This window comes from Eptesicus fuscus, chromosome 6 (genome assembly GCF_027574615.1).
Source record: "Eptesicus fuscus isolate TK198812 chromosome 6, DD_ASM_mEF_20220401, whole genome shotgun sequence".
Classification (NCBI taxonomy): domain Eukaryota; kingdom Metazoa; phylum Chordata; class Mammalia; order Chiroptera; family Vespertilionidae; genus Eptesicus; species Eptesicus fuscus.
Genome location: NC_072478.1, coordinates 16,122,914 through 16,150,262, shown reverse-complemented (window position 1 = coordinate 16,150,262; position 27,349 = coordinate 16,122,914). Strand labels below are relative to the sequence as shown.

The following is a 27,349-nucleotide window of genomic DNA, read 5'->3' as shown; positions in this document are numbered from 1 at the left end:
TTCACTTTGCAAGAAGAAGGGAAAAGGTGTTGGCAGCCTGTTCCAGAGAGAGAGAGAGAGAGAGAGAGAGAGAGAGAGAGAGAGAGAGAGAGAGAGAATAGAACACAGGAATCTTATGTTTTCTGTTCTTAGGCTTGGAAGAAAGAGCTTCTAGCATAGTTACCTAAGTTTTGCCATCTGTTCCTATGGATGTGTCTGTGTAAGTGTGTACATACAGGTGGGTATGACGATGTCTTTATGGGGTTGGATACCTGTTAGTAGGGCCGATATGGTTGGTTGTCTCATCTCTGTGGGTGATTTTGTCTTTATGGATGGCTGTTTGCAGGGGATTCTCTGTTTGTGACTTTGGTCCTCTGGACTCAGTGTCCCTTTGAAAGAGGATGGATGACAGTGGCAGTGAGGGTCACTGGGAATCCCCAGGACCTACATGGGGGTCATGACATGCCCCTCAGGGCCAGGGCATACAGGTGGGATCCAGGGAAGGTGAGATTTGGGAAAGGTGTCAGAAAAGAGGGAACAAGAAAGAAGAGGTGGGGTGTGGGGGGCGTTGCAGCAGGCCCACTGTATACCATGCTACGAGTGCCTCATGTGCTTCCTCCAGCAGGCCAGGGAGGCGGGACAATTGGCTCCATTTAATTGACGAAACTACTGAGGCCCTGAGAGGCCCAGATCTCCGCTTCTACCTGACCTCTCTCTTGGGCACCGGCTCCTGAGTCCAGGTGTCACAGTGCCCCCACGTGGTGAATCACGGCAACTCACACACACCCTGGCCCCAGGCGCTCCCAATCTTCCCTCCACCACCTCCCCACCCTCCTGGTGCTTATCCACAAACCTGGAGTTGGCCTTGACTCCGCTCTCACCCCACACCTAACCTGTCAGCTCCTCCTGATGGCTCCACCCTCCAAGTGTAACCGCAGTTCCGCCCGGCCTCACTCCCTTCACTGTCTCCACCGTCCAGCCTCCATCATCTCTTGCCTGAAGTCCCCTCCTCCCAGGTTTCTGGCTTCCATTTCCCATCCCCTCCCCCAGCCTATTTTCTCCTGAGGAGCTTGAGGGCACGCACCTGCACCTGTTAACACTTGAGCCAGACCATGCCCTCCTTTGCTCACAACCATCTATGGCTCCCAACTCATGCAGAGCAAAACCAGTCTTCTTTCCTACATTGGAAGGTCTCCACGCTCCATTCTTCAAAGTTTGCTCAACATCTCCGTTCTCCACTGGACCCTCCTTGGTCTCTGTCCTCTCCATCGGGTATTCTATGCCCCCTGATCCTCACTGGATGCTCCCTATGCCGTGCACACTAATGTCCCACGTTCTCTGACCATACTGAGGCCCACACTCTCATTCCAAACTGACCGTTTCACCACGGTGCTCTAAAAAGTGCACCTCTGAGATATCCCACTTCCGTCACAGTGTTGGTGCCCAGGACACAATTCCCATGATGCTTCCAACCAGGGATGGAACTCCTGGGGGAACTTGGGGCCCTTTGATGTAAAATTGGCCCTGGCTGATGTCATCAGGGTGTCCTTAGCAAGGCTAGCGGTGGGACACTTCCATACAACCTTCCCTGCTTCCTTCCCAACAGAGCCACAGGGGCATATCTGGGGTCGGGACCCAGAGGTGTTTCTAGAACCCAGTAGCCTGCCCACTGTCCCTTCAAGGGTTAGGACACCACAGGCTGTATATGTATAATCACACACACACACACACACACACACACACACACACACACACACACACACACACACCACATGACATAGCCTGGGTCCAGGCTGGGAGCCTAAAAACATGGGTGGAGCCCCTGGAAGCCAAGATGAATTTTATTTATTCATTCCTATCTCTATTTTAAAATGTTGAGTTTGGCTCAATGGATAGAGCGTCAGCCTGGGGACTAAAGGGTCCCAGGTTTGATTCCGGTCAAGGGCATGTACCTTGGTTGTGGGCACATCCCCAGTAGGGGGTGTGCAGGAGGCAGCTGATCAATGCTTCTCTCTCAAGATATTTCTGTCTCATTGATGTTTCTAACTCTATCCTTCTCCCTTCCTCTCTGTAAAAAATCAATAAAATATATATTTTTAAAAATGTTGAGTGGGGAGCACAGAATCCAAAGCACATTATTGGGCGCCACCTAATGGCAGATGGCAAAAGTGCAGCCTCCCAGGGATGGGGGACACAGAACCACATACACAGGCCCTAGGGTTCCCCCAGCCTTTGAAAGCAGCCACGTTTTTATGAACCCCACACTGAGAGCTTAGATTGTGGGCACAGACTTCAGAGACTGCCCTGGCTTCTCGTCCATTGCAAGGGTGAGATCCAGAGGTCGAGAAGAGACCCTCTCTGGCTGTGCCTCAGTTTCCCCCAGGGGTCCTGAGTCTGGTTGTGTGGGGAGCTGTGACTGCAAAGTTTATACACCCTTATGCAGATGGCCAGGGTTCTTAGGACCTGAAGGAGGGGATCCCCAGAAGGGTAACCCAGGTGGAGAATTTGCATCCTCAAGGTGACCACCATGCCCGCGCTGCTGGGGGTGGCGGAGGTTGTATGCGCAGCCCAGATCCCTGAGTTCATTGTCAGGGGCTGGAGTGGGGGCAGTGGTTCACCCCTCCTCGGAGGGTGGGCAGGGGCACAAGGGAGCAGGTGGAGAGGATTTAGGACCCGAGTCTGAGTTGGGTAAGAGGACTCCCCAGTCTACCTTGGGCACCCTACAGAGGCCCTGCGTTCACCCCACAACCCCTGCAGTCTCTGCAAGCCTCCCAGCACAGGTGTCGGCTCCCCACTGCCCCCACCAGGGTTCCTGGTGGCTTTGCCCCCAAACACACCTCCCTCCCAGCCCTCAGCCTCCTGCTGCTCTTGCCCCTAGCCCCCCACTGCACCCCCCTGCCACAGAAGCCCTGAGGAGGGGAGCTTCGGGAATGCCATGTCCCTCTCCTGGAAACGGGGTCCCCAAAGCCCCTACTTTACTAGAGATGATGTGTCTAGGACTGGGAAGATCCATGGAGGACACGCCCTAACTGGGTCTGGCATGTGGGTAGCATGGTGCTCTGTGCACGGCCACTGAGAGCGCCCCCACCTCACATGAAGGTCTGTCCGATTCTGCCCTCTCCCCACCCCTGGAAGGAGTCAGCCCTACGTCTTGGTGACTACAGAGGAGGAGGCGGAGGAGGTGCTGAATTCCAGGGACGGGACTGACTGGGAAGCCTGCGGTGTGCCTGCCTCCCCTCTTTGTCCACCATCTGTGACTGTGTGCGCTCGTGGTGGGTACAGAGCATTGGTTTTACGGGAAAAGCTCCTCTGTGGGGCGCTGGGCTGAAAAGAGGGGGCGAGAGTCTTCAACAGCCAACCGGAACCAACCAGCTCTGGGTCTTTGTGGAATGGGAGAGGGGGGACAACTCTTTTAAGTGCTGACACCAACACTCTGTGTTCTCCACAGTCCGGTTCAAATCGGTGATCTGCACTCAGCAAACCCCCTGCTTAACTCAGCGGTCGGAGCCACTCCTCGGCGTGGGCAGTGCAGACAGGGAGTTGGGCCTTGGGAGGTAGGAAGCAGTCTTTTACAAAAAGGTGATTGGAGGGTGGAGGGAGGTGGCTCAGTAAGGAGGACCAGCATGGTCTGGGGTTGGACATGCAAGTGTTTCTAGACGGCTCGGGGCAGGGCACAGCGTGGGGGACACAGGCAGAGTGTGTGTGGGGGGGGGGGCACCCGAGGAGCTATGAAGGTCAAGGGTCTGATCTGACGGTCGTAAAGATCCAGCTGAGGCCCTGGTGGGGTAGCTCAGTTGGTTAGAGCATCCCCTGATATGCCAAGGTTGTGGGTTCATCCCCAGTCAGGGCACATGCAAGAATCAGCCAATGAATGCATAAATAAGTGGAACGACAAATCAATGTTTCTCTCTCTCCCTTCCTCTCTCTAAAAAAAACCATTTTTTTTAAAAGATCCCATTGAGACCACCTGTGGGGAGGTTGGAGGTGGGATGAGCAATAGAGCTCCCTTGGGCTCCTGGACCCCCAGGTTTGCCTACACATGGAACAGGCAAGAGTGAGGGAGGGGAGGCTGTGCACACCTTGGAGGAGGCGGATAACTACCTGGCTCCCTCCGGCGGAACAAAATTGCTGAGTCAAGGGATAAGCCCATTTAAAAGAGGAACCGCATAGTACCTCAACATTCAAGATTCCTAACTGCTTCTTCTTTTATTCTTTCTTTTTATGTTTGTTAATCCTCACTGGAGAATATTTTTTCCATTGATTTTTAGATAAAGTGGAAAGGAGGGAGGGGGGAAGAGAGAGAGAGAGAGAGAGAGAGAGAGAGAGAGAGAGAGAGACATAAATTGGTTGCCTCCCACATGCAGCCAGGAATGGAACCTGCAACCCAGGTATGTGTCCTTGACCTGGAATCAAACCCAAGACCCTTCCATCTGAGGGTCACCAGCCAGGGCCCCAACTGCTTCTTGCTGCAAGCAATTGTAATATTTCCCTCTGAGCCTATCACCTGACACTCCCAAAATCCGAGGGCAAATAGCCAGGCCCTTCGCAGTGGGACAGAACCATGCTAGGGGCAATGCTAGGGCAGTGGGTGGGACCACTCTAGGGCAGTGGGTGGGACCACTCTAGGGGCAGTGGGTGGGACCACTCTAGGGGCAGTGGGTGGGACCACTCTAGGGGCAGTGGGTGGGACCACTCTAGGGGCAGTGGGTGGGACCACTCTAGGGGCAGTGGGTGGGACCACTCTAGGGGCAGTGGGTGGGACCACTCTAGGGGCACACTCCAAAAGATCCCCCAAGGTCCCAGGGGCCCAGCTGCCCACCATTGTCACCTGTTCATTTGTACCCCCTGCAGGGCCCCTGTCCTGCCACCCACCAGGGAACTTTCTCCCCGTACCCCACCTGAACCCTAACCCTAACCCTCATCTCAGGATGGAATTCTGGCAGGAGTACCCCAAACCCAGCCAAGCCAAGACTGAGGCCCCAGGGGAGGAGATGGGAGGACTGGGCAGGGGTGGGGATGGCTCTGAACAGCGACAGATCACTTCATCCACGGAGCCCACGTGCTTTATTGGTGGGTACACACTCAGGAAGGGGCAGCAGAGCCCTGACCATGGGTCCAGCCCAGCCTTCCTCCTCCGGGACCACCGTGGAGGGGAGTCACGCCCATTGGTCTTCTCTAAGGACACCCGCAGGGGGGTTGGGAGTCCACGTGCCCGCGCCCGGCCTGGTGGGGGGTCAAGGCCAGTACCATCCCCATCCCCGGGTCCACTACCGGGGCCAGCCATCTGCAGTGGGAAGCCGGCGCAGCGGGGGCCCGGGCCGGAGGGGCTCTGCGAGAGGCCGGGCCAGGAGCAAGGGGTAGGGGAAGGTCTTGGAAAAGTCGCCGGGGCCACCGGGTGCTGGCGAGAGGCGTTCGGACTTGATGCTGACGTGGGGGGTCAGTGGGGAGGCACCGCGGGCTGGAGGACCCTCTTCGCCCAGGCTTCGGCCCGCACTGCAGGGGGGGAGTGAGGGGGGAGAGAGAGAGAGAGAGAGAGAGAGAGAGAGAGAGAGAGAGAGAGAGAGAGAGAGAGAGAGAGCGCATAAATGAGATGGGGGGCCGTGAGCTTTACGAGGAAGGGAGGGAGGGAAACCAGGAGGTGCACGGCATGGGCAAAGGCTTGGCGGGAGGACCTTGGGAAAGGAGGGGGTGGCCATCCCTCCTGGGGCCTCCAAAATAGAATCCCGCCCCCCCCCCGCCCGCCCTCCGGTCCCAGCACTCCGGAAGGGCTGGGTGCAGAAACAGGAGTGGCCACCAGGTGTCAGCAGTGGCTAGGGGCTTCGGAAGCCTTGGACCGGCCCCACCTGGGAGCCTGACTCGGGTTGGAGAGGCATGGGGCACTTACCTGGGCTGGGCAAGGCCGGCTAGGGGCCCATCACCCCTCGAGGGCTGCCAGGGGGCCAGGGAAGGGGGCTGCAGCAAGCCGGGAGGCGGAGGGGGGTCTCCCAGGCCATATTCTGGGGGCGGGGGCAAGAGGAGAAAGCTGAGGCCCCCACCTCTGGGATCCCCTTGCCCAAGCCTGAACCACCCCACCAGCCGGTTTTCAGCTGGTAGGTGGGGGAGTGTGGCCTGCCCAGCAGGCAGGTGTATGGGTACCTCCCACAGCAGAGCTGGTCGGGGGTGCATACCTGGGGGGCCTGCTGGGAGGAAAGGGAAGGGTCCTGGAGCTGCCGTGGAGCATGGGCTCTGCAGGCTACTGTAGAGGCCTCTCTGTGTGGAGAAAGGGTGAGGGGGAAACTGAGGCCCACACTCAGGCCACCCTGCCTGCCCCCATCAGCCTGGCACTCCTTCCCCTCACTCACTGAGGTGCTCAGTGCCCCTCGGGCCCCTGCCAGGCCGCCAGGCAGGTCTGGCCTCCTCCCGTCTGCTGCCAGGTACAGGGGTGGCGGGGTCTTGCTGGCAAGGTGGCTTGGCGAGAAGAGAGGATGGGCCAGGCCTGTGGAGCAGGAGACCCCCCCGAGAGAGGGCAGGCAGCCGTGTCAGCTACGGAAGTCTGAGTCCAGAGTGAGGAACACAGCCAAGCAGTGCCAGAGCCAAGATCCCACCCCACAAGCTCCCCTGGGACCCCGCCCCCACCTTCCCCAGGGCCTACGCCCCATGCTTACCCGGGGGCCCAGCTTTGGGGGCTGCTGGCCTGAAGGGGGATGGGCGGCTCTGGGCGGGCAGGGCCTCTCCAAGCCCATTGGAGTCACAGCCTGGTGGGGGCAGGGCCCCATATACCATGTCTGGGCTGGGCATAGTGGGGGCTGCTGGCTGAGGGCAGAGAGGACACGAGTGGTTGGAGGACCAAGGAGGTGAGGACCCCAAGTCCAAGAGAATATCCCCGTGAGTTCAGGGGCCAGCCTCCACCTTTGGAAGCCCTCACTACCCCTCCCTCTGGCCTAACCTCACAGGCCTGGGGGTGCCTGGCTCTGCTGCTCCTGGACAGCTAGGCCCAGAGCTGAGGCTTCTCACTCGGTATGAGCTTGGCACTGAGAGGGCTTCCCAGGTATTTGATGAATTAAAAAAATAAAATAGAAGGAAAGAAAAGAAGGAATGATCTGCCTTTTGAACTCCTATTCATCTTTCAAAGCCCCAGCCACAATGCCCACTCCTCCAGGAAGCTTTTCCTGCCCACCCAGGCAGAGACCTACCCCCGTACTCTAGGCTTCCTGGCCCTTTTCCAGTCTTGGCCTTGACCACTTGGGCCTAAGAGGTGGGGGAAGGGCCACATTCACGGCAGGGCAGGGAGTCACTTACATAGAGCCGGGGTCGGGGCAAGGCTGGCTCACCCCCATCACCTGCCAGCCTCCGCAGCTTCTCTCCCGGGCCCTCAGGCCCCTCATCTGGCTCCAGCTCTGGCCCATCAAGGCCCACACCCCTCCGCTTCAGTGTCTGTGGGGAGGGGACACAACAGGATGAATCTCCCCGCATCCGAGCCAGGGAGCCTGGCTGTATGGTGAGGGGAGAGACCTCCCCAGCTCTGTGGGTGGGGCAGAGTGCAGGCACAGCCTGCTCCAGCTACATCCCATTGACCAAAGCCCCCAGCGAGTTATCATTTGTTAAGTTCCAACTGTGTGCGAGAGAGGGACCGTCTTGCCCTGAAACCACAGGTCCACCCGGCCTGCTGGCTGTCCTAACACTCCTGAATACAGTTCTGGATTCTCCATTCTGCATCCATGTGCTGCTTCAGGGCCTGGCATGCAGTAGGTGCATAATAAATGTCAAGAAACTGAGCACCATACCCTGACTGGTTTGGCTCAGTGGATAGAGCGTTGGGCCGTGGGCTGAAAGGTCCTGGGTTCGATTCCGGTCAAGGGCATGTACCTTGGTTGCAGGCTTGATCCCTAGTAGGGGGCGTGCAGGAGGCAGCTGATCGATGTTTCTCTCTCATTAATGTTTCTAACTCTCTATCCCTCTCCCTTCCTCTCTGTAAAAAATCAATTAAAATATATTTTTTTAAAAGAAAAGAAAAGAAACGGAGCACCTGAAGACAACTTTATAGGACTTTCTGAGCTACCTGGGACCAGTGATCTGCAGGGTCCTGGACCTCAGCGAGGTCAGCTTGCTCCACAGTGCCTTTTATTTTCTGTTCTGTACTCACCAAGTGGGTGATAGGATTAAATGAGATAATGTGTGTAAGAGGCACATAGCACAGCCTTCAATCTATAGTGGTTGATTTTTTTAAAAAGGTTTTTTATTGATTTTTTTTTCAAGAGAGGAAGTGAGAGGGGGAGAGAGAGAAACATCAATGTGAGGACGAACATCAGTTAGCTGCCTCCTGCACGCCCTTTAGTGGGGATCAAGCCCACAACCCTGGGCATGTGCTCTGACAGGGAATCGAACCCACAGCCTTTAAGCGTACGGGACCACGCTCCAACCAACTGAGCCAGGGCCGGTTGATGTTTTTATTTCTGCTAGCCGGGTAACTACCCCAGAGGGACACACTAATACCCTAAGCCTGTGTTAACTGGCAGCAAAGCTAGACTGCAACACTCATCTTTTGTACAAACTGAGTCCCTAGCCTCTGAGCCAGCGGAGTGTGCTGGCTTCACGGGGAGGAGGGTGCAGGGCACCTCGAGGATGTCGGTGTTGGTGCGGCTCTCGTGGGGTTCGCTGTACTCCGTGTACTTCAGGAGCACGCGGTCCATGTCCGTGCTGGCGTACTGGAAGAGGCGATTGGTGCTGTTGAAGATGATGAGAGCAATCTCGCAGTCGCAGAGCACGCTCAGTTCGTAGGCCTTCTTCATCAGCCCAAACTTCCTTTTGGTAAATGTCACCTAGACCCAGCACCCACAGGTGAGAGGGAGAAGACAAAGATTTGGGGGTGGGGTGGAGGAGAGGGAGGGGGCTAACTGCTTTCTGAACATGCCTCATGACTCTGTGCCTCTGTATGTGCTGTTCTTTCTGACTGTTCTTCTCCCTTCTCAACCTGGCAAACTTCTATTGATGCTTCAAAACCCATCCCAAATGACCTCTCCTTTGGGAAGTTTTCCTTGGTCTCCTAGGCAGAGACCACACTCCCTCTCTGAGCTTCCCCAGTTCTGTGCCTCCCTCTGATCCAGCCCTCTGAGTCGGGTGTGTTTGTGTCAAGGCCCATCTCCTCTGTGACCAGGACTTCAATAAATCACTAAGGTTGGGGCATCCGTGGGGAGGGGTGTGGGATGGGAATGGGGGGATGAGGACAAATATGTGACACCTTAATCAATAAAGAAATTTAAAAATAAATAAATAAATAAATAAATAAATAAAATAAAATAAATAAATCACTTAAAAAATGAGCAAATGCTACATCTCAAACTCTAGACATGTCATCAAGACTCATTCCCCTACAATTCCCCAAAATGGCTAGGCCTTTGCCCAGGCTGTGTCCCCTGCCATGAATGCCTGCCTTCCCACCCAATGGACTCACTTGACGATTCCTTTGGTCCAGAATGCGTGAGATCTGTATTTTTTTCCTCCCCATTGTCCTAGGCTGGGCAGAGCAACCTTGGTCTGTGGGAGAAGGAAAAGAGGACAGAGTGAGTGGGTGGAAAGTGGGGTCAGGAACCAGCCTTCCTTCTGTCCTCCACTTCCCCCTGCCAGGCACTGAGGAGAGTTGAAGGGGGAAATCAAGGCAGGCTGGGCCACCCCCACGGCCCCCATTCTCAACCAGACCAGGATGCAGTCGATATTCAGTGAACACCTTCGCACCAATTCCACGTGAGGAGAAGGCTGACCCAGGCCAACAGATGGCGGTACAGATGCTCCTGCCCCAGCTTCTAAAAAACTCCCCCCTGGTAACGGTGGGGCCGCAGGGAGCCTGACCTCCCTGGGCACCTGTCTGCAGCAGGGATGGCAGTGCTGTGTGCCGCTCATTGTTGCTGGGGACAAAGGGAGCTAACCTACCTGCTTGGCACATAGCAGATGCCACATATGTATTGCCATTGTGAATATTGGCAACAGCCTGAGAGCCCTCAACAGGCCAGGTTGGAGGGACATCCGCTGCAGCACTCGGTAATCCTGAGCCTCTGAACGTGAGCCTGACCCGCCCATCGGACACCTTTCAACTCATGCAACACGCAACAGCTCCTCAAACTAAGACCGAGGCCTGCGGTTACGGAAACAAAACAAGTCCGGCCGGTGTAGCTCAGTGGTCGGATGCTGACCTATGAACCGGGAGGTCAGGGCACATGCCTGGGTTGTGGGGCTCAGGTGTGTTTGTGTCGTGGGGGTGGGGGGTGTGCAGGAGGCAGCCGATCAATGATTCTCTCTTATCATTGATGTTTCTGTCTCTCTCTCCCTCTCTGAAATCAATAAAAATATTTTTTAAAAAATAAAGTTCACAATTCAGTGGCATTTAGTTATTCACAATGTTGTAGAACCACCTCTACGTAGTTCCAGAAATTTTCATCCCCCCAAAAAGAGACTCCGTTCCCATGAGTAGTCACTCCCCACCCCCTCCCCTGACCCCCGGCATCCACTGACCTGCTTCCTGTCTCTCTGGCTTTGCCTGTTCTGGAAACTTTATGTAAATGGAATCATACAATGTGCAGCCTTTTGTTTCTCCCCCTGCCCCTTTTTTGATTATCTGAACTTTCTAACTTTCCCTTCAGTGATTATGAACTATTTCTGTTTTTTTAAAAAATTTTAATTAAAAAGTAAAAAAAAAAAACTTTAAATAACAGAAACCCACCCTGCCCCACTTTCTCCCAGGAGGAGGTGAGGACGCCCTGGGAGGACCTTAGGCTTGGGGCCCTCAGACCCCGTTTTGTGCCCAGGGCAACGTGGGTGACACCCTGGACCCTTCTCCCGGGGATCTCAGATCTCCCCCGTGGGAGCCCCAAAAGTGAGAGTGGGCAACTCGGGGAGGACAGCATGACCCCAAGACAAGCAGCATGCTGGGGTCCAGGCCTTCCCCAGGGCCCCCCTGCAGGGATCCTTGAAACGAAGAAACCTGTCGTGAGGCACCCTATCATGCTGTCCAGTCAGCCACCCCAAGGCCCCGAGGTCCCTGACACCCCTCCACTGCTCTGTGACCACACTTGACCCCCAGCCACTCCCGTGTCACAGGTGACTGAGGCAGCGTCACAGGCCTGCCCAGGGTAAGGGGGCCAGCCCTCAGATCCCAGCCAGTCTCTGACCCATGGGGCAGCCCTCAGCCAAGGGGGCCTCCCCCGGCCTCAGACTGCTGTTCTGTGAATGGGTGGGTGTGAAATGCAGAGCACCTGACACAGACCTGGAAACAAGCCCCGGGGAAGGGCAGGGAAATGAGGTCTGTCTCCTAGAGTAGCCATAGCTGCTTCTCAGACCTCAGCCTGAGGGTCTGGGTGGGGGCCCCTGCATCCCAGAGGCCCAGGGCCCAGGAGTGTCAGATGCCTTGGCCATCAGTGGTTTGCTGTGTGACCGCAGGAGTGTCCTCTACCTTCTCTGGGCTGGGTTTCTGAGCAGTAACACTATGCAGAGCCCAGCCGATGAGAGCCCCACCCAACCCCCTAGCTCCAGATTGATTTGCTAAATTTAACCTCTGGGGCTAATTTTAATCCCTGGCTAGAATCGGGCTCGTTCCCACGGCTGGGATGTGGTGCCCTCGCCCTGCTGGATCCCCGGGGACAGAAGTGGGGCACTGGTCCGGAGGTCCCGGTGCCAAGATGACTCCGGAAATGCCCTCCACGCCTGGGGTCCCATGGGAACATGGGACTTGAACCTGAGAATCTGAGCCTGGAATATCTGACTCCAGCCCCTTCTCAGTCTGTCCCCATTTTAGACAAGGACATGCCTGCTAGGGCAGGGGTCACATCATGGGGGAGCCGCAAGAGCCAAAAGGTCAAGGGGGTCTCTCTGAACTGAGACCCAAGAGCCGAGACAGGAAGTGAGTTCCAGCCAGAAGAGACAGCAGGTGCAAAGGCCCTGAGGAGGGACGAGACACAGCAACAGCCTGGACGGAGGAGCCTGAGGGAGAGGCCTCAGAAGCAGGGCCCCTCTGGGTCCTCTGAGCTGGGGGAAGGCTGTGAGTTTGGGTCTAAGAGCAACGGAGAGCCATGGGAGGGTTGGAGAAAGCGGGATGGAGTTTCAGTTATCATCGAAAACCTTTCCATGCTGGGGGGTGGCAGGGTAGAGATGGCAGGATACTGGAGAAGTGGCCAGAGCCGCATCCATCTGGGCAGAAACTGGGGGTGAAGTCACGGTATCCCAGGTCTCTTTGGGTCCGTCAGGAGGTCCCAGATCCTCTGCCTTCCCCAGGGCCCGGCCTGACAGGCACACATGAGCTCACACTCTTCTAACCTTCCATGACCCTGGAACTCCCCATCCTCACACAGGAACTACAGTCATCCCCAGCGTTGGCCCTTGAGGGACCAACCCAACACAAAGTGTTGATCATGATCCTCCCTGCTCACACACTCTTCATGGCTCCCTACTACCATCAGGAGACAGTTTCACTTCCCAGCCTGGCATTCTCAAGGCCCTGCCCCGTCAACCCCTGCCCACCGTTCTCTTTCAACAACTCCTAGTCACACTTCAAAACCCAGCTCAAAAAATCCATCCCTCACCCTGGCCTGTGTGGCTCAGCTGGTTGAGCATAATCCCATGAACCAAAGGTGGCTGGTTCAATTCCTGGTCGGGGTTTCAGGCTTGACCCCTAGTAGGGAGCATGCAGGAAGCAGCGGATTGATGCTTCTCTCTCCCTGTCCCTTTCCCTCTCTCTGAAATCAACAAAAACATTTTAAATATAGTGTGTGTGTGTGTTTTTAATTCAAGCCTTCCTGATCTCCGTCTACAGCTGCCATCCTTCCCTTCAGTTCTGACCCCATGGGGTTGGGATGTGTACATCCGTGGAGCTGGGATCCAGACTGGAAGCCTCAGGATCAGATATAGGGGTTGTTGGGTAGAGTTGGTGAATGGAGCAGGTTAAAAGAGGCACATCTGAACTACCCCCAGTGTCCCTCAACAACTTCCTCTCAGACTCCCCCAGCTGACTCCCTACCCAGAAATACACGCGCATGCAAATCCAGCCGCTGAGCGGACCTGTCTCAGGCCCAGGTGTGAAGGGCCAGCCAGGGAATGTGGGGGTGGAAGACCCAGGGTGTGCATATATATTTGTACTCACATGCAAATCCCCACCCCGAGCCGCAGACAGACCAGCAACCAGCGCTCCAGATGTTGGCGTGATCGGAACTGCTGGGGGGAGGTGGTGGTGGCTGCTGAGTGTGCCAGGCACGAGGGGGGAGGCTGAGGTTTGGGGAAACCTCTTCTGTGCACCCCCACACCCATGTCCAGCCAGAGAGCAGAGAGTTTGTGGCACCTGCCCAGCAGAGAGGCGGAGCGGTAGACCCATGGACAGGAAATGGAGCAAGGAAGAAGGGTCAGGAGAAGTCTGGAGGGCATCTCAGGGGAGGAAGCATGGAATTGGGCCTCAGTGGAGAGACTGGATGGGGCCTGAGCAGATGGGCAGTGGGGTGGGCATTTGAAACCAAGAGACCACTTCCCTACCCCTTTCTTCACACCCTTATACTTAACATTCATGAAGATCAACCATGCTCCGATCACTGGACAAACAGACCTCAGAGGTAGAAAGTGTAAGGAGAGCAATGGCCGCGGAAGACTGGAAAAGTGACTGAGACCTACCATGAACAGACAATGGGCCCAGATGGCTCTATGGCTGTTTTATCAAACCTTAAAGGACAGGAAAGTGAGGGAAGTCAGTGGTGCGAGATCTGGGGGAAGGTGGTCCTAGCTGTGGAACTGCAAGGGCCAAAGGTCAGAGTGATCATGAGTTTGGCATTTGGGAAAAAAAAAGACAAAAAAGCAAAGAAGTCTGTATGGCTAGACAGCATGGCCAGGGGGAGACGTGGGGGGCATGGTGGTGGGGAGGATTGTGGAGGTTTGGGGTCGTTTAGGTATTTGTGGGCTTTACTCTGAGGACAACGGGAAGCCATGGAGAGTTTGGGGGCAGGGGAGGGTCAGGATACGATTTTACAGTTTAAAAACCCCCTTGGACTCTCCTGTGTTGTTGGTGGGAGGGGAAAGAGGTACAGCCACTGTGGAAAACTGGCATCGACTAAACATGAGCATATGTCTAACCTGTGACACCGTGACCTCTCACCTCCGTATCCACCCAATAGAAATGGGCCTAGGTTCTACCAAAGGACTCAGCTTCGTTCATCGTAGCCCCAAACTGGAAACGGCCCGGACACCCTCCGTGGGAGAATTGGCAAATGCGTTCTGGTAGACTCTACAGCGGACTGCTGCATTGCACAGAAGAAGGATGCACTCTGGCCCCATGCGTCCGCGTGGGGGCCTCTCCTAGACCTGTGCCAGTTCAACAGTGTGGACGCCGCAGAGGAGACATGCCATGATGAGTCCATTTACAGGGCGTTCCAGAACAGGCAAAGCTCACTCACGGCGATGGATGTCAGCAGAGAGGCCGCCAGGGCCGGGGCCGTGACGGGGCAGCAGGAGCCCTAGAGACCGGGTGTGCTGGTCCCCAGTCCAGGGTCTGGGTACAGGGATGTGTTCAGTGTGTGCAAATCTGTGAGTTCTACTTGGATGGTTTCTGTGATTTGTCTCAAGCAAACGTTTTTTAAAAAGCCCCCGCCTGCTCCTGGCTGCCATGGGGAGCAGCAGCTGTCTAGGCAGGAGTGAGGTGGCAGGGAGAGGCCGAGGTGAGAGACAGGGGCCCTGAACTGAAATGGGGTGCAGGTGGGCAGAAGTGAATGGGTCAGTTGTCTACAGAGGGGACAGCACCGCTGGAGCACACACCTGGGGTGGGGAGGAGCCCGGGTCCCAGGCCTGAGCACGGTGCCGTGCAAGCGCTGGGGGATGAAGGAAGATTTTCATGAGCTTCTGGAGTACCATAAACTCTCTGTGATGAGACTTGTGGTCACTAAGTCGATCAACAAACATCCCCAGGGGTCCTTCAGGCCATGACTGTCACTTCCCGGGCCTGGTGAGACCCCCGAGCCCCTGGTGATGGAGATGGAACCTGAAAGGAATCCCACTCTCCCACTGACCCTTCAGCCTGGCCTCTCTCCACGTGAGGACTCGGGTTTTCTCACCTGTAAATGGGGGTAAGAATCCTTCTTCCACCAGCTGGGGAGGAGGGGCTGGGGGCGGGGAATGGTGCCCACAAAGTGTCTCTGGGCCTTGGGACTGGGGATGCTGAATCAGGTGCCATGGCGACAAGCACAGGACAAACTTGGCAACATCGAGCCCCCATTTCCTCCCCCCATAAAATGGGCCACAGAATGTGGCCTCACGGGCTTTGCAGCGAGGGTTTGAGAGAAAGGATCAGGGACGGAGCAAGTTCCTCTTCTCGGCTCCCACTGGGACTTTAATAGGGGGATGAGCGACAGCACGCTGCCAGACCCCTGCGCCCAGAGGCCACAGCTTGGTGGGGACCCAGGCCGGGAAAGGAGGGTAGGAAAGGAGAAGTGAGAGGCAGGTGGGTGGTGGGTGGTGGGGGGAGGTGAGGGCCCGCAGGGACTCTGCGAAGCAGCGGGGAGGGGGCGCTGCTCCTGGGCCACGGCAGCAAATCAGGCCAGAACCGCCTCACGCAACCCAGGCGGTGGTTTCATCACCTGTTCCCCAAGTACCTCATTACTGGCGACAGGAAGAGCCCCTTGGAAAGCCAGGACCCCCCCCCCCCCCTTGAGGGCTCTAGTGACTCTGACCCCAGCTGCCAATGACCTTCCCAAGCTCTGTGCCTGCCTCCTCCCTGGGACCTGGGAGGTGGCGCCTCAGATGGGGGCACTGTGGGTGACCTAGGGGCTGGCTCGGCCCACAGCAGCCTCTGGGGACAAGGCAGGCTCCAGCAGTGACTCTCTTGTGGCCAAACTACTCGGGGCCTCAGTTTCCTCCTCTGAAAAATGAGGAGTCGGGGTGCCTGAGGTTGGTGGGGCTTCAGAATCGGTTTTCTGTAGATGCTATTACCTTCTTCCCCTGTCACTGGGCTCTGACCTTGGGGTCACTGCTCCTCAGCTGGAGGGGGGCCCTCAGCTCAGAATGAGGGCCCCAGGCAGATGGAGGAAGGCTGGGGGGACAGGGGGCAGGGACATATGGACAATGGGGAGAGGGTAGGGAGACTCCCCTAAACACACGCAGAAACCCAGGTGCCTAAAAAATCCACAGGTGTCTAAAACATACGGAGCTCCAGAAACATGCATTACCCAACACATGTGGCTCCTGCATACAAAATGCCCCAGAACATGAAGTCCACAATACATGCAGACTCCCCAAACCCACATAGCTCTTCAAACACCCATATCCCCAAACACAGATCGCCAACACACACAGAGCCTTCAGCGCATGCTGATCCCCCAAATGCACACTGATCCCCAAATACATGCAGACGTTCCAAACACACCAGGCCCCTTGCCAACAATGTGCAGCTCTCAAAGCTCCCCAAATAGATGCAGACTCCATGCTGATCCCCAGTACATTCAAGCCCCCAGACACAGGCAGGGCCCATCCCTCCAGTGGTATCACCCACCCTCTGGCTTCCTGAGGCAAGAGTCAGCACCCTCCAAGGGAACTGGGAATTTGAGGGTGGGGTGTGACACCTATATGCAGCTCTGAATCCTAGAAACCCAGAATGTTCCAGCGGGAGAAGACCCTTTGGGGGTCCCTTTGTTCCTAGCTCCCTCTGGCATCCTTGGGGAAACTGAGACCCATTGGTGAACCTTCAGACCCACCTTTATAGACCCCTCCCCAGGCCTGCTCCTGGGAGAGCCCATTATGGCCATGCACTGAGGGGCCAGGGCTGCAGCTGTGAGCCTGGCCAGACCAGGGTTCAAATCCTGGCTCCACCAGACAGACGCTCATTGCCTGAAGTGCTCTGAGACTCAGTTTCCCTGTTTGTACAATGGGCCCCTGCAAGCTCTGCAACCTTCCTCTTTGTTCCTCCTCTTGGGGAGGCCTCAGGTACCGGCAAATTCCCAGAACACCTCTGTCCCTTCCCAGGCAGCTGACACACCAACCCCAGACAGCGCGTCCCTCTCCCAAAGCCCAGGCTGTGCCCTCCCCCTGGAATGCCCCAATCTAGGAGCTCTCCTTCAAGGCTGAACACAGACTCCTATTTCTAGAAGCACCGGTTTCCCCAGGCAGGATCCCCTTCTCTCCCTGCAGCACTCAGCCCTACTGGATATTTTAATGTTTTTATTGAAAAAAAAAATTTTTTTTAAGACAGAGAGAGAGGAAGGGAGTGGGGGGGGGTGGGGGGATGTGGGGGGGGGGAGAGATAGAAACATCGATCATCTGCCTCCTGCACAGCCCCCTACTGGGAATCAAGCTCGCAACCCAGGTATGTGCCCTGACAGGGAATCGAACCAGAGACCGCTTGGTGCATAGGACGATGCTCAACCAGCTGAGCCACACCAGCTGGGCCCTGCTGGATATTTTTGTTGCTTTATTTGATAACCATGTCGCCCCGTGAGGCTGTCTACTCTGTGAGGGCAAGGATGGCCTCATAAGCACCTGGCACACAGTAGGCCCACAGTCACCCTTCCTAAGTGAATGAGCAAACAATGGAAGAAACATTGGCAACTGGTTCACTTTTCTTTTAAATACCTGGTGACCCACAAAACACATCAGAGGCTCCCCCCTGGCCCACAGGCCGCCAGTTTGAAACTCCTGCTCTAAAGAGCCAACAACACAGCAGCCAACTAGACGGTGTTTGTGCTTCTCTCAGGCCAAGGGACTGACCCTCCGGAGTCCCACTGCCATCTCGGAACCATGTCCTGAGGACATGCAGGTCCATCCAACCTGGCACGTGCTCACCTGCCACAGAGCCCAGATTCTCTGTCACAGACAACGCAAACGGAAGTCCTCTGCCCTATCCAATCTCCCGGGAGACTTGGGGTCCTGACTCCTGGTGCCAGGGAGACTACATTCAGAGCCCAACCCTGCTGTCCAAGGCAGATAGGAGCCCAGGGCTGCCCAAGTCCCCCGGCAAGGTCCCCGAAGCCGCAGTGAAGCTGCAGGAACGGCTCAAGGTTTCCCTCTTTGTTCCAGAGAAAGAGCTCCCCGTGGGGCCCCAGAAATTTACCCCCAGAGGCCCAGCTCTCCCTGCTTGGGAAATTAGCACATCTGTCAGTGCTGGGCAGAAGGGACTTGGCCCACAGCCTCACAGACCCAAGACACGGTCAGCAGAGACTCCAAGACAGGGCCTTGGGGCATCTCTGGTCCCCCACTATTCCCCCAGAACTGTCTGGGAGCCCACCAGGTGCCAGGGACACAGGGGCAGGGAGAGGACAGACCCAGCCTGGCCTCCCTCACTGCCTAGTCTTGTAGGGGAGATAACAACAGACATATAATTGTGTCAGGGACAGAGGCCTTCAAGGAAGAAATTCAACAGAAGGAAGGGGGGACAGAGGGGAGGGGGGGGGAGGAGCTGCTTTAACAGAGGGGCCAGAGGGCTTTTCTGAAAAGGGGGCCTCAAGGATGAGAGGACACCAGTCATGCGGGACTGCCTGATGGAAGGAATGGTAGATGCAAAGGCCCGAAGGTGGGAGCATGCTGGGAGGGTTCCAGACATAAGGGAAGGCCGGTGTGGCTGGGACAGGGTGAGGGGAGACCAAGGAGGGCAGGGAGGCTGCAAGGAGCCTGGGGATCAGGGTGGGAGGGTGGACTATAGAGCAATGGGAAGCCATAAAGGGCACGTGAGCAGGGGAGGGCTGGGTCTGACTCAGGATTTTCAGCAGAACCAGTGGCTGCAGTAGGGAGAAGTCTTGTCTGGGCAGGAGGTTGGGACAGCGTCCGTCAGGAGGCAGTGGGGGCTGCGGGTGTGGAAAGTGGACAAGGTAGTCCTGTGCCCACAGCGGTGGCTCCTTATGCCAAACAGCCTCCATGCTTTCCCTTCCAAGGTCCTCACCTTGACCTTGGGTGAACCTGAGCCTGCAGAACAGAACAGGGAAGCCAATGGACCTGAGGCCTCCTTGGCCCCTGATGGAGGGTAGGGTGAGGTGGACCTGGATGGGGCTCACAGGCACCTCCGCTTGGTCACAGTTCGGGTGGCACCTCGGGCCTGGGCCCACGCGCCACCTCATTTACACACAGGGCCTACCTGACCCACAGGCAGCCCGGTGAAGCGGAGACAGCCGCCCCGTTTTACACAGGATGAAGCGGGCTTCTTCCCAGGCCACACATCAAGACCCCCCCCCCCCCAGGTCCCTACGCAAGCCTGGGCTTGCACCCCAGGGTGGTCCAGTGGCCACCCAGCCTGGGAAGTGGGTCCGGGTGCCATGTGGTCCAAGACACTCGTTCCTGAGCCTGGGGATGACGGGCAACCTCACAAGTCCCCAGGATCTATGCCCAGAGAGACCCTTTAGGGGATCAGAAATGGGACGCCAACTGTGTGTGTACCCCATGGGCATTAAGGGGCCGGGGCTGGGGTGAGCTCTCTCACCCGAATGGTATCCCAGGCCTATGACAAATCCTTTCAAAAAATGACATCTGTCTCCAGGTGCACGTGCCTCAAATCTCCAGAACTCCAACATGCCTACGTTCGTTGCATCTGAGTTGGGCGAGAAATGATTTTAATTCCCTTTCTCCTCTTAATTTGCATTTTCCAGTTGTCTGCTTGGTTGGGTAATGATTTAATGAAATACATCATTAGTTGGAGATGGGAAGTAAGATGGAGCTCAACTTGCTCAGGTCGCAGGGGTGGCCACGGAGCTCAGAGAGGGGCAGCAGCCTGTCTGAGGCCATGCAGAGAGCTGGAGCGCCTGGCTTTTGCTCTCTCAGAGGGCTGGGGGTGGGGGCATCTTGGGCTCCAGCCTTTCTCTGAAGTGCCTGCGTGTCTGTACCTGGCCTCAGTCTTCCCACCTGCAAAGTGGGAATTTCAGACCAGATAGTCAGCTTTCAGCTCTAGAAATTTCATTCCCTGGAAGCCAAGATTCACTCCTCAGCTCAGACGGGTGGTGGGAGGCAGGCACGGGACAGGAGAGAGAGGGGCTGACTTCAAACCCCACACACCAATCCTTCCAAGTCTAAATACTTTTGTGAACCTAGTTCCTTCGCCCCCAAAGAGTTCTTGTACCCAGACGCCAAAGGTCCAGATATTCCCCAATGAGGATTTTTCGGTCAGGCTAGGCAGGAGGCCTCAGCTATTTCTATAAATCTGGTTTTTTAAAATTGATTTCAGAGAGGAAGGGAGAGGGAGAGAGAGCTAGAAACACCAATGATGAGAGAGAATCATTGATCGGCTGCCTCCTGCATGCACCCCACTGGGGATCGAGCCCACAACCCTGGGCATGTGCCCTGCCGGGAATCTAACCGTGACCTCCTGGTTCATAGGTCCGACGCTCAATCACTGAACTACCACAGCCCGGCATATTTCTGACTTCTCAGGTGTATAGCTGAGGACTGGGGGTGGCCAGGGACCCCAGTCACTGACCAACATCTGCAGCTCGGGACTCTGAGAAAGGTGGGAAGGGGAACCATGACCATGAAAGTAATAGCCACCAGTTTGTCACGTGTGCACTATTATTCCTGTACCCATGTACCAGAGGGGGACACTGAGGGGCAGGGAAGGCGGTAGCCCCCCTTCAAGGCAGCTGTGATGCACCACCCCAGGGCTCTGTGCCCACCACATGGGTACTCTGTGGCCCCACATTTGTTGCATGAGGCAAAGACACCATGGGGCAGATGAGGGTCATAGCAGTCACAGGCACACAGAGATGGTCATGCCACATGTGGGTCTGGGGCCATGACACATGAAGGTACATGTACAGCAGGAAGGCACAGGGTTATGCACAGGAGCCTCAAGGGTACGAAAAGGGGTGTGCTTCAGGAGAGGAGGACACTGCAGCCCACAGACCAGAAAGAGCTCACAGACGCACACAGCAGGGGCTGTGGCACCACAACTTTGGACACACAATTCCTCCCCAACTGACATCAGAACCCTCAGACACACACCCCTTGGACACACCTCTCAGAAACGCAACCCTAGCACTCAACCCCTCTGACACAATCTGCCCCTTAGGCTCCCACCCCTCAGATTCACACCCTTTGGACACACAACCCCTGAACTCACAGTCCTAGGACTCACCTCTTAGACACACAACTTTCAAAGCACAGCAGCACACTCAGACCTCCAAACCCAGCCTCGCCCAGCCCACAGATGACAATCAAATGACACTGCACGAGCCTCGTGCAGACAAGCCTCGTCCGGATGCCCCACGCACCTGCTCCGCCTGGACCCTCGGACGCGTGTGCACGGATCTGCAGCAGCGGCACAGAGTGACCAGCGTTCCGCGGCCACAGGTGCCTTCAGAGCCGGAGGCCCCGCCCCCGGGAGCTGATTGGGCGGGATGAAACATTTGCATAGAGGGCGGGCACTTGGGCATGGCCCCGCCTCGGAATTTCAAGGGGCCGAGTCTCAGACTAGAAGTGACACTGAAGATGCTTATAATGAGGGAGAGGGACGGGAAGGGGTTGGATCAGACCAGCCAGACTTTCCCCGCTCGCTCGCACTGGGCCCCCCTGACCCTACTGTGATCCTAATTTGCACCGTCTCTGACAACTGCCAGACTCAATACAGAACTTCCTCCATCCTGGGTGAAATATAACTCTGCCCCTGATGGCCCCAGAGACTGAGCCCTTCTCAAAACCAACTCTGACCCTTGATCTCACCCAAATGGAGGGACTGCAGAGTCACCTGTGTGACCCGCCCATCTACAGGAGAGTGACATACCCCCTCAGCTGCTGGGTGCCTTCCTCCACTTCAAAGGTCAGCTGAAGGGGGCCTCCAAGACTGGGCACCGGCTCAGACCTCTAAACCCCCATCTTCCCTGGGATCTTAGCACTGCCCAGCACAGGGCCAGGCCCAGAGGGGTGAGTGAATCAATGTGAAAAGAATTACAGGATGAAGATAAGGTTGGACTGGGTAATCCTGAAGACGCCCCCAGTCTGGAGGAGGCAGAGCAGCCACCACACCCTCCTCCAGCCCCGTGGAGGTTAGGATGTCAGGAAGCACTTCCCGGAAGAGGGGACATTTTTGCTGGGCCTTGAAGCTGGAGGAGTAGTTTACCGCGGGGAGAAGAGCTTTCCAAGAGGGAGCAGCCCTTGTAAATGTGCAAAGGAGGAGCACAGTGTATTTTGCTGGTGAGATAAGAAAGGTGAAGCCAGAGCAAGAGTAGATGGGATTGGGAGCCCAAGGAGAGGCTGAGAGATGGAGAGGAGGTGGTCAATTTAGGGCAAATGAAGTGGGGTGCAGGTGGGTTACATGGCTGCCTGGTGTCCACCTTCTCGGAAGACAACAGGAGATGGCTGCACCCCTGGACTCAGGGGTGAGCACGTGGAGATATCATGTGGAGGACACTAAAGCAGGGAACAGGCTTGTGCGTCTTCCCATGCCTCAGTTTATCCATCTGTGACATGAGAAGTTTGGAGCCCTAGCCTGGGCACATATTCCTCTTTGGACATAAAATCTAGGGTTCACACTGTGTCATAAGGTAGGAGTCTAGGGTCCTGCCTCCCTACCCCTGCCACCACTGCCCCTCAGTGTCCAATGCCAGACACTCAGGTGTTCCGAGAACACACCAGGGCCCCAGGCCAGTCTGGGGGCTTCTGCCTCAACTCCAAGGTGCAGAACAAGGCTTGGGGAGCGTGGAGGTGGCTGGGGAGCCCCAGGCCCCCCGAGGGCCACTCTGTTTACCTGCTGCGGCCTGCCATCTCTGATGCAACAGGCAGGCTCTGGTTACATAAGGGCAGCAGCTGGAGCAGCTCTGGGAGCAGCTGGGGCATGGCAGGAAGGGCGGGCTTGAGCTGAGTTGGCTGGGGCTGCCCCGTACACCCACCTGCCTCCTGCCCTCTCCCACCATTGAGGCTCCCTCCTGTGTTCCTGGCCCCATTTCATCTTCTGCCACTCACACCCTATTTCCTATAACGGCCCTTCCCTTTTTCCCTTTTTCCCTTGCCCCTGTTCCTATCCTATACTCTCCCGCCACTGGCTGTGTCACTCTTTGTGGACCCCCGTCCCCCATTGGGACAGTCAAACATTTTAATATGGTTATATATATATATATATATATATATATATATATATATATATAGGTTTCAGAGAGGAAGGGAGAGGAGAGAGATAGTAACATCAGTGATGAGAGAGAATCATTGACGGGCTGCCTCCTTCTCAGCCCCTACTAGGGATTAAGCCTGTAAATTGGGCATGTGCCCTTGACCAGAATCGAACCCAGGACCTTTCAGTCTGCAGGCCAACGCTCTATCCACTGAGCCAAACCAGCCAGGGTGGGACAGTCAAAATTTTTTACCTCAGTCTTTTCAGATGATGGGGCACCTTAGTTGCTGGAATAAGATGTTGGAGGATAGAGGGGTGGGTTGGGGGTTGAAGGGGGTAGAAAGGGCCAGAGATGAGGGATCTGAGATGGGGGAGACAAGGGTGGGAGGGTGGTGAGGTGGAAATGCCGCTTCCCCCAAGTCCCTTTTTCCAGATCCTCTCCCACATGGCAGCAGGGCAAGGCTGTGGAGGAGTTTCCACGGCAAGGACAGTGTGGTCTGGCAGACAGACCCCCAGGTTAAAGAACCCTGGTCCCCATCCAGCTCCAATGTCCTCTCACAGTGTGACTTCAAGCCGGTCACTTCACCCTTTTGAGCTTGTTTGTTCATATGAAAAGTGGGGACAATAGCAGCCCCTCCTTCTTGGGGAGAACCTTTTAAGGCTTACCTTCCCACTCCCCCAAAAGCGTTCTATATCCCCCCTCCCATCTGGAATTCTTCCACCCCATTCCTCCTTCCAGTCCAGCGCTGACCCAGCGATTTTGGGATATACGTCCAGCTCTGTCTCCCCAGCCTCGGGGTTCCTCGGGACTAGGCCCAGTATGTAACAGCACCAAAGGGTGTCTCCATGGGTTTCTTACACAACTGGAGAGCCCGGGAGAGGGTATGAGTGGTGGAGGGGCATGGGGACCAAGTTTGGGGCACCCAGAGGCCTCATGAGGGATATGGCAAGGCTAGGAAGGGACTTCCCAGGGGCAGGACCCTTAGAGCAGGGCTGAAATAAAACCATGATTTGAACCAGGCGACAAGGACTAAAAACCAAACTCAAGTCTGATTCCTGCCTTGACCACTGCACACCAACCTGGAGCATTGCTGCCTTCCTGGGCCTTTTATCCCACCTGCAGATCTGAAGGAGCCTCGGGTGAGGCGGGAGTGGGCTGGGTGGAGAAGCCACACTTCGTCACCAGGCCTGGGATCCCTTCCAGATCACCCTCATGGGTGCTACACTCCTGCCCCAAGGCAGGGGGAGCTCACTGCCTCTCTCCCAGCTGTCCACCTATCTCTGGGGCTCTGCTAGAAGCAAGTCCTACTGAGCAGGAATGCCACACCAGAAGGAGGGAAGATCTGGAGCGCTTGGGGGCAGGTGCGGGATCCTGCTGAGTAGTCCAGCCTCAAGGAGCCTTAGTTCGCTCTCTGAAAAATGGAATTGAGGATGTACGGAGGCGGGTGGGGGGGGGCGGGGGGGGGGGGGGGGGCGGCAAGGGGTAAGGGTCACAATGTCCCCACTGCAATCAGCCAGGAATGAGGACAATGACCTTTTAGAGGCCGAGTGCCCAGCCAAGCCTTTGCCTCTTGCGCCCCCTGGCGGCCAGCTGTTAAGGGGCGTTCGTGGGTGTGAAGGGCGAAGCGGCCATGTAAATAAGATGCAAATTACCAGCCCCCACTCCTTCCCTGCGGGCCTTTAGACTCCGCGGGACGGATCTGACAGCCCAGAATCCTGCACAGACCTCTTTGTGAGGCCTATTAGTCTCTGGCTAAGGTTGTGTCCTGGGGCTGTGGGTGGCGGGGAACCCTGGAAAGGTCTGGGGCACCCCACACCTGTCTCCTACTACCTCACAGTGCCCTTGGGATATGTGCAGTTACCTCATTTAGCGTCCTTTCTTGCTGGCCTGTCTTGCTCACCAGGGCATCCCCTGGGCCAGCAGGGCCTGGCGCACAGAGGACAGTCAGTATTTGCTGGATAAATGATTGCATGGTGGACAGGTAGAAGGAGGGACAGACAATTAGAGGTACTTTCAGAGCAGGCAAGAGTGATGCTGTGGGGGCCACACACTAGTCAGGGCCTCAATGGGTTGGACCTGAGGTCCCTCCTTCCCCTCAAACTGAGCTGGGGTGGTGGGGAGGCAGAATAGCAGCCTAGAGGCCCCCTAATACACTCTAGGAGGGGAGAGAGGACCGACTCCCATTTCCTGGCAGTGGGAGGTGGTACTTTCTAGACACCTCCTGTGTCCTTAAACCCTCCTCCACAGCCTGTCACCAACCAGGACCCTCCGTTTCTCCCCTAGGTTGCCCCTGGCCCTTGCCACCCTTCTCTCCCAGCCACCCACAGTGCCAAGGGAAATATGGAGGGTCCTCCCAGAGCAGTGGGCCTGATGTATCTTCCTGATACATTTTGCTGGACACTGTGTTGACACAGCTGACCTTGGAGGTGTACAGACTATGGGTCATGACCTCCCAAGCCTAGAATTCGAAGAGATCAGTATAGGCTCTGCAGTTAGCGGAAAGACTTAAAGCAATTTTGGCAAATACAGTAATTTAGGGATTAGTGTCAGGTACAGCTGGATTCAGGGTCCCCGGGTGACTTCTCCATCTGGCCTACGCCCAGGGTGGGTGTTTCTGCTTGAGGCAGAATGCCGGCCAGGCAAGCAAGTACACGAATGTCCACCTCAGCTGTAGAAAAGGTCCAGTCCAGCCTTCCTTGTCCAGATGGAGGAAGGGAGGCCAGAGAGGGTCAGTTCTAGGCCCCGTCACACAGCATGTCAGAGGCAAGGCTGGGGCCAAACCAGGCAGAGGTCTGGTCTCCTCTAGCTGTGTGACCTTGCACAAGTCACACCACCTCTGCACTTCTTTTCCCACCTGTATTTGAGGGTGACACCTACCTTATAGGGCCGAGGATGAAAGATGACCATTACAAAGCCCCCAGCACAGTGTAATCAATAGGGATTAACATGGTGGCAGTTATTGGTCCAAGGAAACATGGTTGATGTGGGGTAGGAATCCCCGGGCAGCAAAGCCTTGTCTCGGGACATTACGGCTGGCCTGGGGGTTATGCAGAAGCGGGAAAACTGCCACCTCCGCCACCTGATGAGTCACTTCCAAGAAGATAAAGGCAGAGACCAGAGAGGGGGAGGGACTTGCTCAGGGTCACACAGCAGGTCAGTGGTGGAGCGAGGAGTCCAGAGTTGGGTGGTAATCGCCATGCCAGGCTCTGTCTGAGAGAAGGTACGTAAGTAAAGCAAGCAGCTGGTATGTGGCAGGCAGGGAAATATGGGATCCTCTCTGTTTAGGAGGGATCCTTGGGATCAGGATAGGGCCTATGACCTGAATAAGGGCAAGAAGATGGCAGAAGGAGCACGAGGGAGCTGGGCTGGCAATGACCCTGAGCAGCAGAGGGCACCCTGCATCCTCCTCCCCCCAACCCCCACTGACCAAACCATCCTACAAGGCCCGTGTCACACAGCATGTCAGAGGCAAGTGGTTAGATGGCAGATCCCTTCTTGGACAACAAAAGGGTGAGTTAGTTCAGAGCACGGAACACAGGAAGGCTCCTGGCCCCATTCAGCACTGACCTGGTTGGAGGGGCCAAAGCACCTCCAAGTCTCTTCTGGGATCAGGCCGAGGAGGGTGGAGGCAACTCCTCGGGGCTGGAATAAAACATGTGCAGTATCCGTGAGACCAGTCAGAGGCCATTAGGCCTGCTCAGCTAGGCTGGACTGTGCATAGGGTCACCCTCCCAAGACCCCTGGCCTGAGCCTTCAGGACATCCTTGGTAAAAATGGGACCAGCCACCTTCTTCAGAGGTCATGGCTGGGACTCATGCATGTCTGGGAACTTCAAACCCACAGGGCTTCTAAGAGAGATGTTAGCAGCAGCTTGGGGCTTTCAGAAAAGCACTTTGCGTTTTCACAGCAGCAGGGACAAGCAGCGCATTTGAGAGCATTTGGAAAACCACGAGTTCAAAGGAAAAGCTCTAGCTTTCTGAGGCCCTACTGAGTGCAGGGCGCTGTGCAAGGCACTTTACAGAGTCAACTCTAGTGATCGCTGTCACCAATAGCAGCAGAACAGCAAACCCAGGTAAACCCTAGCATGCTACCTCAGAAGGACGGCTGCACACCCGTTTTACACATTCACAAGGCTTTTGTTTGAATGATTCTCTTGTTTCAGTTATCCGACACAGCAACACAGAGGTTTGTGGGTTTTTTTCTAAATATCTGGTGGGGGACAGGCAGGCCAGAACCCCAAACTACGGGAGCCAGATACATCTCAAATTAGAATTATGGCTTACAGCATGTGTATGTGTGTTCAAACGCATATTTATTAAGTTATGAAAAACAAAAAGAACTCCTTCCCCAAAACTCTT

The 27,349-nt window shown here is 56.0% G+C and overlaps 2 protein-coding genes across 3 annotated transcripts in view; both read right to left on the bottom strand.

Annotated features, from left to right (window-relative positions):
* Positions 1 to 5,038: 5,038 nt before the first annotated feature.
* Positions 5,039 to 27,349, bottom strand: part of MEF2B (myocyte enhancer factor 2B) — a 22,939-nt gene continuing 628 nt past the window's right edge. The window contains exons 2-10 of the mRNA XM_054717240.1: positions 26,559 to 26,633; positions 9,410 to 9,492; positions 8,574 to 8,777; positions 7,258 to 7,392; positions 6,624 to 6,771; positions 6,321 to 6,454; positions 6,147 to 6,228; positions 5,864 to 5,975; positions 5,039 to 5,472 (exon numbers count right to left, since the gene is read on the bottom strand). Coding sequence (XP_054573215.1) covers positions 5,247 to 5,472; positions 5,864 to 5,975; positions 6,147 to 6,228; positions 6,321 to 6,454; positions 6,624 to 6,771; positions 7,258 to 7,392; positions 8,574 to 8,777; positions 9,410 to 9,492; positions 26,559 to 26,633 — 1,199 coding nt within the window. The 3' untranslated portion in view covers positions 5,039 to 5,246. The remainder of the gene's footprint in view (positions 5,473 to 5,863; positions 5,976 to 6,146; positions 6,229 to 6,320; positions 6,455 to 6,623; positions 6,772 to 7,257; positions 7,393 to 8,573; positions 8,778 to 9,409; positions 9,493 to 26,558; positions 26,634 to 27,349) is intronic.
* BORCS8 (BLOC-1 related complex subunit 8) overlaps positions 25,905 to 27,349 on the bottom strand; it is an 8,911-nt gene continuing 7,466 nt past the window's right edge. The window contains exons 5-6 of one of the 2 annotated variants that reach the window (XM_008156362.3): positions 26,559 to 26,633; positions 25,905 to 26,201 (exon numbers count right to left, since the gene is read on the bottom strand). In XM_008156362.3, the coding sequence (XP_008154584.1) occupies positions 26,600 to 26,633 (34 nt within the window). In that variant the 3' untranslated portion in view covers positions 25,905 to 26,201; positions 26,559 to 26,599. The remainder of the gene's footprint in view (positions 26,202 to 26,558; positions 26,634 to 27,349) is intronic. The other variant, XM_028132424.2, reaches the window with a different exon arrangement.